Raw genomic sequence first — 11,908 nt, 5'->3', positions numbered from 1 at the left:
GCAAACACTCTTCGTCGCAACTGATTGTCTCTCTATGAAGATTAATATAAGCGCCACCTTCACCTATATTGGTGAAAATGATCAAGAATAACTGGAAAGGCTGATTCGAAACGAGACTTGATCTCAGAAGATGGAGCCACTGTTAAGGGACTCTGATCGAACCTTTTATTTTGTGTTAGCTAAGGATGAAGTTCAAACGGTGCGAATACCGTGATCAGAGATAATCCGACTGGTCATTTTCTTTGGCCTGGGGGTTGATGGATTTTTTATTTGGAGGGGGGATTAAACAGTGACTGAACCCCCTTCCCCTTCCTCCTGCTCCGGAAAAAAGAAAAAAGACAGCCAACTTTTGAAAACAGGGTGACACCAAAGGTGTGTGTGTGTATATATATATATATATATATATATATATATATATATATATATATATATATATATATATGTGTGTGTGTGTGTGTGTGTGTGTGTGTGTGTGTGTGTGTGTGTGTGTGTTTGTGTGCGTGTGTTTATTAAAGCCCAGTTGCATTATAGCTACTCTACCGTTAGAGGAGAAATAAGAGTTTAATTATCTGTCTTTCCATGGTAATTTAGGTGCAAAGGTTTATTTTCAGTGACTATGCACTGTTTTTGAATTCTCTGAAACAATACTTCAAAGTTGCCTTCATACTAGTTTCCAAGGTATTGGGAATGAATTTTTCTATCTTGGTTTTCACTGTTACTTTTTCAATAACAAATTCAAAAACTTTTTCAAACAAACTTTAAAACTAACTATTATTAGGATTAAAGTAGAATCACAGACTTACTAATAACTACAGACTGAAGCCAATAACAATTTTTAGCTTGATTCCAATTACATTTTCTGAGAAGTCCTGGCGGAGCTACTGGTGAAAGTTTTAGCCAGATCTGATGTTTCTCGTTTCTCTTTCAGACAGTAAAAGAAAACCGTGACAAAAACCAAGTTTAAGATTAGTTATCATTTTACCAATGAAAAAAAATGTCTCTGGTGAAAGTTTCCGCTTTGCAAATGTGACTGTGTACCATATCATGAAATGGTAGTTCATTTCCAAAAGATGGTGACCCCTATCACCAAAACTAAAAACAGGGTGACACCCTAATCTAAAAAGTAAGAAAGAAATTCTGATGGTGTTGGTAAATACAATTTTTGAAAAGAACAGAAACATAGAAGAGAAGCTTATGACGACAAATTGGTGGTATCGCAAAATAGACTTGAAAACGTACTGCTGAATATGTAAGGCCACGGTCCCTCCACAAACCGTGGTGAGGCAAACATCCACACTGTTTGGTGTGGGAGTCAAGTCCACGACCGTCTTTAACTAAATGTAGAACGTGCGATGAGGTTAAAGGCCGGGACTTTGGCAAAATATTCAGTTCAAACTGTGTGAGCGACGCTGACCCCGTCAGGCGGGATGAACGGGCACAAGATCCTTCGGCACCCTTTGCGAAACTTCTTAATTCGGAAAGCGTAGATTATGGGGTTGACGCAGCTGTTTAAGAAAGTCAGGATGACGAGTGTCGTGTACACTTTTCTCGGCACTTCAATTCGGAAGCCAACATGCCAAGCGAAGTAGAGAAAGTGGTTCGGCGTGTGGCAGACGAAGAAAGCGCCTACTACTATAAGAAGTAGGGTTATGACTCGTCGGCGTGCTGTCAGCAATTCAGCATCGGCTTGGTTCGTGGACGAGGTCTGAATTTGACGAGCATCCTTCTTGAGGCTGTCGATCATCTTGGCGTAAGCGTACACCATGAAAACTGCTGGAAAGACATAGTTCAGACTGAACATCACGGATATCGGGCCAGCACTGTACTTCAGGTCGGTCCAGCCGTAGATGCAGTAGATACCATCGGATTGCCAGATCAGGAGAAGTTTCAGTTCCGATAGGACCGAGAGAATCCACGTTGTCACAATAGACCAGGCAATAGTAGTGGGCGTGAACCATCTTTGGTAGAGGAACGGGTACACGATTGCGACAAATCTCTCCAGAGTCACCGCCACCAAGCTGAAGATGGACTCAATCATACACACCCAGAAGATGAAGGCCGATTGTATGAAGCGACAGTAGAATTCTCCCACTTGAACGTACTTCTTTAAAAAGGGCTCCAGGACGAGAAAGAGCGATGACAGGGAGTCCGAGACAGCAAGATTGACGACATAGCAATTTGTCTGTGTTCGAAGGTCTTTGACCACCGTCATAACCACGCAGACGATAACGTTACCGATCAGACCAGCAACCCCGATTATGATTTCGAGAAAGTCGAGCACGTTCCACGAGTGAGCGGGCGATATCAGATATGGATCGAAAGTGTCGTTTGATTCCATGATGTGCGATCATCCAACGCAATGAGGAGTGTCCTGCAAAATGCTAGTACCTTCCAAAAGACCAGAAATCTGAACGAATTCTAAAGTTCACTCAAGTTTTCGATCTTGCTGGATTCTACTGTAACAGCTGCCGTTCGTGTGTCTGTACTGAAGACTCGTCGATGTCTTTTAATGGTAAAAACTGTTTACAGTGGGATGTCTTTGGGAGAGACAAAATTCCGACCGTAATGCTGGATCTGTTACCTCCACTACAAAATGATCGAAAATGCTAATTTACTGTAATTTTCCCACTTTAAAAGAGACATTCGAGGCTCTTTGTTGACTGTACCATTTATATCTATCTGCTAAAATCAAGCGAGCTGAAATTGCCTAAAAATAATCCGGGGAAAAGCGGCGTATGAGATTAGTGATTTCGACAGGAAATAATTTGCAGTCATAACGATTATGGATTCCCGTTCATATCAAAATTCAAAGGTCTTTTGTAGGAAATGGAAATGATATTCCCGGTAAAGCTCATTTTCGGATCTGTTATGATTTCAAGTCCTAACCCTTAGGGGCAGAACCAAAGTAAGTAAGACCTGAAATATATTTCCTTGTTGAAAGATATATTTCCTTGTTGAAAGAAGGAAGGCGTCTTACACCTACATTTACTAAGGAACTGACTAAGTTAGACAAACTACAGGCACATGTCCTCTCCGATCACTGTGCGTAAAAGTTTGTCTTATGAGTCAGACAAAGGACAATGAAGGACGGTATTTCACAAAACAGAAAGGACAAGAAGTTTTATTTTTTCTGTTAAGAATTGGATAAAGGGCAGCGTGATCTCTCCAGACTACGGTGAAAGACAGTGTTATGAATAGAGAACATGGCGAGGGGTCGTATTCTCTGTATAAGTGGGCGAGGGACAAAACCATCAGTGCAGAATATATGGCGAAAGATAGTATTATCACTACAAAATAGGACGGAAAATACTGTACTTCGCCTATTATGCACAAAAAATACCGTTACGCTATTTATTTAGTGTTTTCCGTCCATTATTGTTTTTAACTTTCCTTCTCTGTCTATCCTATGAGTTTTTGCTGCCGAGGTCAGTGACCCTGCAAGCGAGCCACTTTTCCTACGAAACATCACAAACAACTCTAAAAATTCTAAACTTCGTCGCCGTTGTGTAAATTTTACTAAAGAGTGATTTGAATTTCTCAAAACCGGGAAAAGATAAACTGTGTGGGCCAGCTTACTTCGTCATTGTTCTCAGGAGCGAGTAATTTCAACATTTTTATAGAATGGATTTAAACATAGTAACTGATATAGTGGCATAATATCCATGACTTTTTATAATCTTTTACCGATATAGTGATTATAAGGCCTAAACAAATACACTACCTATAGCTTTTGAAAATGGGTTCGGAAGACTGTAAACCTGTTTCATTTGATTATGTTTTATGAACCCGTGATGAATAAAGCATAGTACACCTTGGCTCTGAAATTTCACTCGATTCACAGTATTTTGCATATGCAACAATATATTCAGTATCGGTAGCTTTGGATTTTCCTTTGACCAATCCGAAAATGCCAAACATAACTCAAAAAGGCGGATTTTTGTAGCTAGATTTTAGACAGAAAAGTTATTATCGGTTTAGTAGTTTTTTTTCCGTATAAATGTTATGTCATTTTATGCAATAATTTCCATCCTTCAGAGAGTGGTGAATATTCATTCCGCAGCTGTGGATGGACAACATTCACTGAGGTCAATCATTCTGATGCTTCTTCGAAAGAGGCGAGACCTCTCGCCATTCCTGTGACTTACGACAAATTTTCATAACGATAGCTCTCAAGTCAGCTCCGTTGCCATGGTGATGCCGGGGATCACAGTTGCACTTGTACTAAAATGAGTACAAAGTTCCTTTGAAAAAATCATGATGTATACTTCAGCATTGTGCCGAAAGTATCATGGCTTTCTTTTCAAGCCAAGGGACAGCCCCACCCTTTATTTCTATCTATCTGACTACATTTTCCTTTATGTACACAATTTACTTTTTCTGTCTCAAACTTTCAAGCTGACTTCAAGTTTGCAAATCGTTGGGATCGCATATCTTAAACATCCGGATCTCAATCTCGTCGCAGAATTTATTAGACGTACATACCGGTCTAGTACAACTTTAAGGTAGTTTGCACCTCGAAATCGCATGACTTACTTTTATGCCCGAACTTTCCTGAAAGCAGCTTTAAACTATGCCCTTTGGAAATCAAGAATAAAAAATCAGGTGTAGCAAATTAAATTTGGTACTGGGGAAAATACCCAATATTTCCCGCCTCTTTAAATTTAAAATGGCCGCCATCGCTGTTATCTCTATGGGAAAATGACTTTTCCAATTTTCACAAAACTAAGCAAGTAAACACTTTATTTGCTCTACGAGCTTCAAAATATGCCTCCGTAAGTGGAAGACTAAAATGTGTTGTAAAATATTTGTCCCAGAGGCGTATCCTTCGATGAACGGTAATACAGCTATATGATAATGGTATATTTTGGGGTGTAATCTCATCAAGATTTGTGAATAAACATGAAAAAATCTTTCGCTAGAGGGGTTCATTAAACGACGTGTAATCACAGAGAAATACATCTCCCATGCTCAATGTCTGAAAATTACGTATTGTATGTAAGCTGAGGGGCAAGGATAAACGAATGATATCAATTACCGTGATATTTAGTCAGCGTCTTTTAAGTAAGAGCGAATTAGTAACGAGTTCTAAAAGCGATGAATTTACACTCCGAAATAAAATATCAATGATCATTACGGTAGCAACATACATAAGCTTACATACATACATACATACATACATACATACATACATACATACATACATACATACATATATATATATATATATATATATATATATATATATATATATATATATATATATATATATATATATTATACCAAAAGCTCCAGCTCTCTGAGCTCTCTGAGCATCAGCTCCTTCTATAACAAAATTGTTGTCGTAAAGAGCTGTTTACGGCTTAGAAGGTACAGGCACTTTTCTGAAAACAAACTAAACGATGTTCCTGTATACACTCTGCGAAAAGGTGGTTTGTTACACTTTTGATGACAGAGCCAAATTATCTCAAAATGTTCCGATATTTGAAGTTAAAAATTGCCCTCATTTGTATCTTCTCAGAGGGGTAAAATGCTCGATGAAGGGATGCAGAGCAATATTACAATAAATATGAGAACACATCAAGTATGTTTGGTACCGATTACTCGAGTTTCACGCATACACGCGATCATCATAGTTAGATAGGTAGACTAAATCTACCTATCTGACGATCGCGTGTATGCGTGAAACTCGAGTAATAGGTAGCCCAGTAACTATGGTCTGTCTGCTCCACATTCGCCACATCAAGTTATCCACTGCCCTCTGACACAGATTAAGGCAGCAATCAGAAACACCTCTGGAGGGGGCGGGAGAATTGACGGGGGAACTTGACAATATCAAGGGTATGTTGGAGGCACTTGAAAGGATTTGGGGACTTAAAGGGGGGAATCGAAACAAAACTGTCTCTGATTGATATGAAAAATGTGTTGGGTTGTCAACGTTTGGCTAGTTTTTGAGTTGTTTTGTTTTGTGTATCCACGGCAGATTCCTGTTCTACTCCCTGAAGCGTGATGAAAAGTCAAGCACAGCCAGATGTGTACAGTCAGCATTGTTCTTGTTTAAAATAAAATTAAAGTCTGGACTAGAATTCATTTGCCATTAATAACAATGATTACGGTCCTTACACATGCATATTCAGAGTATTTGCCAAACAGAATTTGTTTTGTTATTCTAGCATGCTGCGGGGAATAGAACAAGACACTGCAGTCGACACACAGAAGAAAACATATTTGCTTGGCCAAAAGGTACACACTAATGTCCCTGCTTTACAAATATGTTGATTAAATTTGTGTCCAGTTTTCCCGACAGGTGGGGGAAGTCATCCTGTTTCTAAACCTTTCTAATGTGATCGCAACAGGGACAAAGCTGTAATTTTTACCTTCATTTATAGTTTGGCTTGTAATTGTACAGAGATCATTATTTTGTTTATCAATTTATTATAGAATGCAAGTCAATACCTAACAACACTTAAATATATACATATATACTTGTATTACAGATATAGCAAGTTTTGTCAGGGAAAACATTTCATAGTTTACGTGTCGACTACCAAATAATAATTTGGGTAAAATTCCAATGTAACATTTGTTGTCCACATCTGAACTATCAAACACCCTATTTGAATCTAGTTCATTTGTATAGTCAAACACTTATAAAAGCACAGATTTAGTTAATCTACTAGTATTGTAAAAAAATGTTTGGCGGATGAACATTTGCGGTGAAATTCCAAAATCAAATTTCTTGTACGCATATGCACTTGTAACGACCCTATTCTAATCAAGTAAATTTATGTCAATTATCCGACGTCTATATATGCACAAGTATAGCGAGTTTTATATTGGAAAACATATTCTCACTTTTGTCGAAAACTTCCATATATATTGGATGAACATTTTCGGTGAAATTCCAAACTCAAATTTCTTGTACACATATGCACTTGTAACCACCCTATGCTATCAGGTACATTTATATCAATTATCAAACGTCTATAAATGCACACATATTGCTAGTTTTATATTGGAAAAATTTGTTCATAGTTTTCTCTTATCATAGATAACCATGTATGGTGAATCAACATTTTCAATGAATCCAAAAATCAATTGTTTTGCACACACAAGCACTTTTTACCTACCACTTCAAGCAAAGGACATTTACACGAATTATCAATATTGAAACATATGTAAATGTACAAATATAACTAGTTATTTATGGGGAAAATGTCAATAGTTTGCTCAATATACTTCCATGTGTTATGATCTGATATTTTTGGACGAAGCACTATATCGGCCACATTTTGCCTTCTAATAGTTGCGCAAAAACAAGGTGATCCTCCCCAAAAGGCAAACGTGAAATTTCATGACCCTTAATAAATGCTTGCCCCCAAAAAAAATTTGCGACCAACTTGTAATTTCTGTCCTATTCCTTTTGGGGGATTTCAAAATTATAGCAAGTCAGAAGGGGTGTGAACGCATTGTGAGTTTGTTTGGGGGTGTTTGAAAAAAATCTGAGAACTTTTTTGGATTCTCCTGCCCCACCCTCCAGAGGTATTTGTGAATGCAGCCTAAAGTTCTATCAACTACAGCATCCCGGGCCCCTACCTATTTTCCTGTACCCATTACCAGGAAGTTTCTCCCGGAGTCCCCGCCCAGTATAAAAACTGGAATTTCTTCCCTCCTCACGGCAAAAATTGACTTTTCTCCCCACCCACCGATTATTTTTATAAATTTGCCCGCCCGCAAAACTGCGCAGGAACACCTTTTTGCACGAACAGCTTCATTTGCTGCACCGTGCATAGACCAGTGGTTCCGCTCCACAGTTCAACTATTTTCTATGGAAAGCCAGGCAATCATAACAAATAAAAGACTGTAAAGGATTTTACAATAACTGGACTGACTTCTCTTCTATCCTACCATAACAATTGCAGTTTCGATCATACGAAAAAAAGATTATCTGAGCTCCAGCTTTTTAATCAGTTGTAAAACCATCAGCTTCCTTCTATAACAAAATTGTTGTCGTGAAGAGCTTGTTTACGGCTTGGAAGGTAAATGCACTTTTCTGAAACAAATTAGACGATGTTCCTGTATACACTCTGCGAAAAGGTGGTATGTTACATTTTAGATGACAGAGCCAATTATCTCAAAATGTTCGGATATTTGAAGTTAAAAATTGCGCTCATTTTCTGTAATAGCTCTGCGAGAGAACAACGGTCATTTTTAAAAAGGTAAGTTTCCCAGCAACCTTCAAAATGAGTCCTTACAAGCTGTGTACTGGCTTAAAATGATATTTCGAATATCCAAAATTCTGTCTTTGAGACGCATCGGCTCCACAGGATGGTCAATGGAAGTAACCATCATGGTCAGACTGGACTGTTTATAGTGTCGACTCTTTTTACTTTAAACGGTAAATAAGTTAGGACATCAATAATGTCTCATATTTTCTATTCGCGGTGTATACAGCCTGTATGTGTCAAGGCCCATTTCCTTCTTTATTCTTTTGCAGTAGTAATAATGACTTCGCATACACGTGAAACAGATCAACTGTTATTTTTTGCACCTGAGGGTTGCATCAAACAAGTTGCATATAAAATGAATGTTAAGTTCTTAAAATGAGAAGTTCATTCTCGTAGCAATTTGTTCTACAGCCGAACACACTAACAGGAAACACTACAATCCCGTAGCGATAATTTTTTCTTTTGCTTTGACAGAGATATGAACCCTGTACTCCGGCAAATAATTTACCCCAATCTGCCTTCTGTGCCAGTCTGGTTCGCCAACTGTTGAAGTATCACTTTGCGTTCTAGTCGGTACTTTCCACTGATTGCAATCATATATCTTCCTCTTATATTCCTCCCCTCTCCTCGTCTTCATTTCGTTTTTGCTCCCGTACCCGATGGCGCTCTTCACCGCTAGAGTCACACCTATGCGCTGCATTGTGTTAATTATTGCCAGCAGTAATACACGTTTTCATGAACGCACCCCAGATGGTGGCAGAAGAATGGTTTACCTTACCAGAATCAGCAGAATAGTCCGACTGGTACTTCCACAGAAGCAATTTCCATATACCTCCTGAGAACATAAGAGAATTGCCAAATGATCGGTTCCGTTGTCGGCAAAGCTTACGGTAATTTTCTACCAACTTAGATGAATACGATAATAATCCGTGGCTTAATACCTTGAAATAGAGCACACGTTAATGTGGCATGATTATAGGTGATAGGTGCATGGATTTAGGCTATGAGCTATGAGAATAGTTTTGATGAAATCAGAAAGATTAAACCAAAATGATGTTGCAAATTGCTGACTGTTGCACCGTCACGGTATTAGGGAGCATTCGTTTTTTTACGGGGAGGGGAGGATGATTTTTACGAAACCTTTTTTATATGGGTCAAATTTTACAATCAATGATTGGGGGTCAAATTTTATATAGGTTTGTATGACGTTACGGCAAAAAAAATTGATTTTGGAATTTCAGTGAAATGTTGATTCACTATACTTTGTAGCCTATGAGGAAAATGTAAATATTTTTAATACAAATCTGACTAAATCTTTGCATTTATAGACTCCTAATTTTTGATATTAATGTACTTGATTAGACTAAGGTGGTTACAGGTGTATGTGTCAGCAAGAAATTTGATTTTGGAATTTCACCGAAATGTTGATTCACTATATAGTCTATGAGGAAACTATGAATGATTTTTTGAATACAAAACCAGCTAAATCTGGGTATTTACAGATGCTTGATATTATATTAGTGTATTTGATTAGACTTGGGTAATTTAAAGTCCATGTGTGCAAAAAAAAATTGATTTTGGAATTTCACCGAAATGTTGATTCGCTATACATTGTAGTCTATTAGGAAACTATGAATAATTTTTTTCGAATACAAAACTAGCTAAGTCTGTGTATTTATAGATGCTCGATTATTGATATTAGTGTACTCGATTAGACCAGGGTGGTTAAAAGTATATGTGTACACAAGAAATTTAATTTTGGAATTTCACTAAAAATGTTGATTCTCTATACATTGTAGTCTATGAGGAAGCTATGAATATTTATTTTTCATACAAAACTAGCTAAATCTGTTCTTTTATAAATCTTTGAAAATTGATATAAATGAAAGTGATGAGAATATTATGTTTGAAAGAGCAGGTGTGAACAACAAATATCATGATGATATTGGAATACCCGAGTGATTATTTGTAAAGTTCAAAAAATGTTTCACGGAAAGTCCAAAGGTCAAATAAGAAATTTTATGTCAATTAAGATATTATTGATACGGACTGTGACATCTTGGGGAGGGTCGCTGTTTTTTGTGCATGGAAATTGGGGAAGGTCACTCTTTGTCTTGCAAACACTTTTGAATGGCCAAATTTTTCACCTCAGGGCCATAGGGTGCAGAGGGTAAATAAATTAAATCTGATGATTTTTTGGAGGGGTCACGTTTTAAATTTAATTTGGAAGGGTTGCTTTTTGCATTTCATTTGCCGCTTAAGTTCCACCGACCCCCCTCCCCGTAAAAAAACAAAACAAAATAATGCTCCCTTAATGTCTCATAATAATTCATGCACAGAAGCAAAATATCTTCTTCCAGCTGGTTTTGTAAACTGTGACACTTAAAAGAGAGCGGCACACTAAAGTCAACGTAATTACTATCCCTGATTTCCTTTTTTGTTGTTATATTTCCATATTCTTTTGTTAAGTTTGTCATTATCATAGTTTTCTATCATCGATCTAGATATCTCTATGGCCTTGCCAAAAGCTCTCTACCATAGCCTCATAGTTTGAAAATTTCAAACTATGAGGCTATGGTACATATTTTCTCTCAGATTTACGATTCATGCTTGATTTAGAAATATCATGGGGAACTTTTCCGGTGACGTCAGCTTCAAACTTCAGAAGCACCGACTCAAAACATCTTGCCAGTATGTTCATGGGTATCTTCGCTTGCCAAGGTCTCCTGTCCGGGCAGCTGGAACACCCCCACCCCTCCCCAGGAGACTGCAGTCGAACTAGGGGACTGTCAGTTTCTTCGGCCTGGGGGGCCGGTGGATTTTTTTTGCCGACGACAAAAAGTGGCTGACCCCCCTATTCCAAATTTCGAAAACAGGGTGACCCCCCCCCCGCACGCGACAACTGTAATATGTATAATATAATACTGTAATATATATATATATATATATATATATATATATATATATATATATATATATATATATATATATATATATGTAAATATATATGTTATATTTTACATACATTTATATTTTAAGTCATTCTGTGTTTTAATGAAATTGTTGGCATGTCAGTTGTAAGATGGGAATTTCAAAGTGTCAATCTTAAAGTTTGAATACAGTACATTTTGAATGAGCTGTGAATGTATTTCACACTTTCTATGCTTAACCAATTGTCCTGAACTGTTGTACAGAAATGGATGTCGATCATTAGTATCAAACAGGAAAAAGCAGTAAATCAAAAACTTTGATTGGTGGTAAGACTTGCCAGCCATCCAATTAAATCTCCTGAGGAACAATAGAGAGGCATTTTAGCCAAATCTGATGTGTGCAGAGTCTGAGATGACCTTTTCTTGTAACATTGATATTTGTGCATGTTGCTTTCTCATACTGAATTCTCATAGAGAGAACAGAAAAGTATCAGGAATTTGTCATGCTTTTCATATGAAATGCAGATTTCATAATAGTACACTTTCACTTAGCAAACATCAAGATATCTCTGCATATATCTCTGATTTATTAAAGTATGGCGCCCGAAGTGCGCGGAGAAAAATATGAAACATCCTGATATCTCTGATATATATGTCTTGTAGGCCTATATTAAAGTCATGCACAGGAAGGGTGTGCTGAAAAATGTCTGATATATTAAAGTAATGCGCTTGAAGAGCACGCTGAAAAATATT

The 11,908-nt window shown here is 37.5% G+C and overlaps 1 protein-coding gene across 1 annotated transcript; it reads right to left on the bottom strand.

The window, feature by feature from the left end:
- Window positions 1-1,390: 1,390 nt before the first annotated feature.
- Window positions 1,391-2,338, bottom strand: LOC139119544 (somatostatin receptor type 2-like). The gene has a single exon (XM_070683386.1). The coding sequence runs from the start codon at window positions 2,336-2,338 to the stop codon at window positions 1,391-1,393; it is 948 nt and encodes a 315-aa protein (XP_070539487.1).
- Between the last annotated feature and the right edge of the window lie 9,570 nt (window positions 2,339-11,908).

The sequence above is a fragment of the Ptychodera flava genome, chromosome 20 (assembly GCF_041260155.1).
Source record: "Ptychodera flava strain L36383 chromosome 20, AS_Pfla_20210202, whole genome shotgun sequence".
In the NCBI taxonomy this organism is placed as follows: Eukaryota; Metazoa; Hemichordata; class Enteropneusta; family Ptychoderidae; genus Ptychodera; species Ptychodera flava.
This window is presented reverse-complemented; position numbering and strand designations above follow the sequence as displayed.

Bases quoted from the DNA above. Each gene is read 5' to 3' on its own strand.
- LOC139119544 (XM_070683386.1), bottom strand. From the start codon at position 2,338: ATGGAATCAAACGACACTTTCGATCCATATCTGATATCGCCCGCTCAC.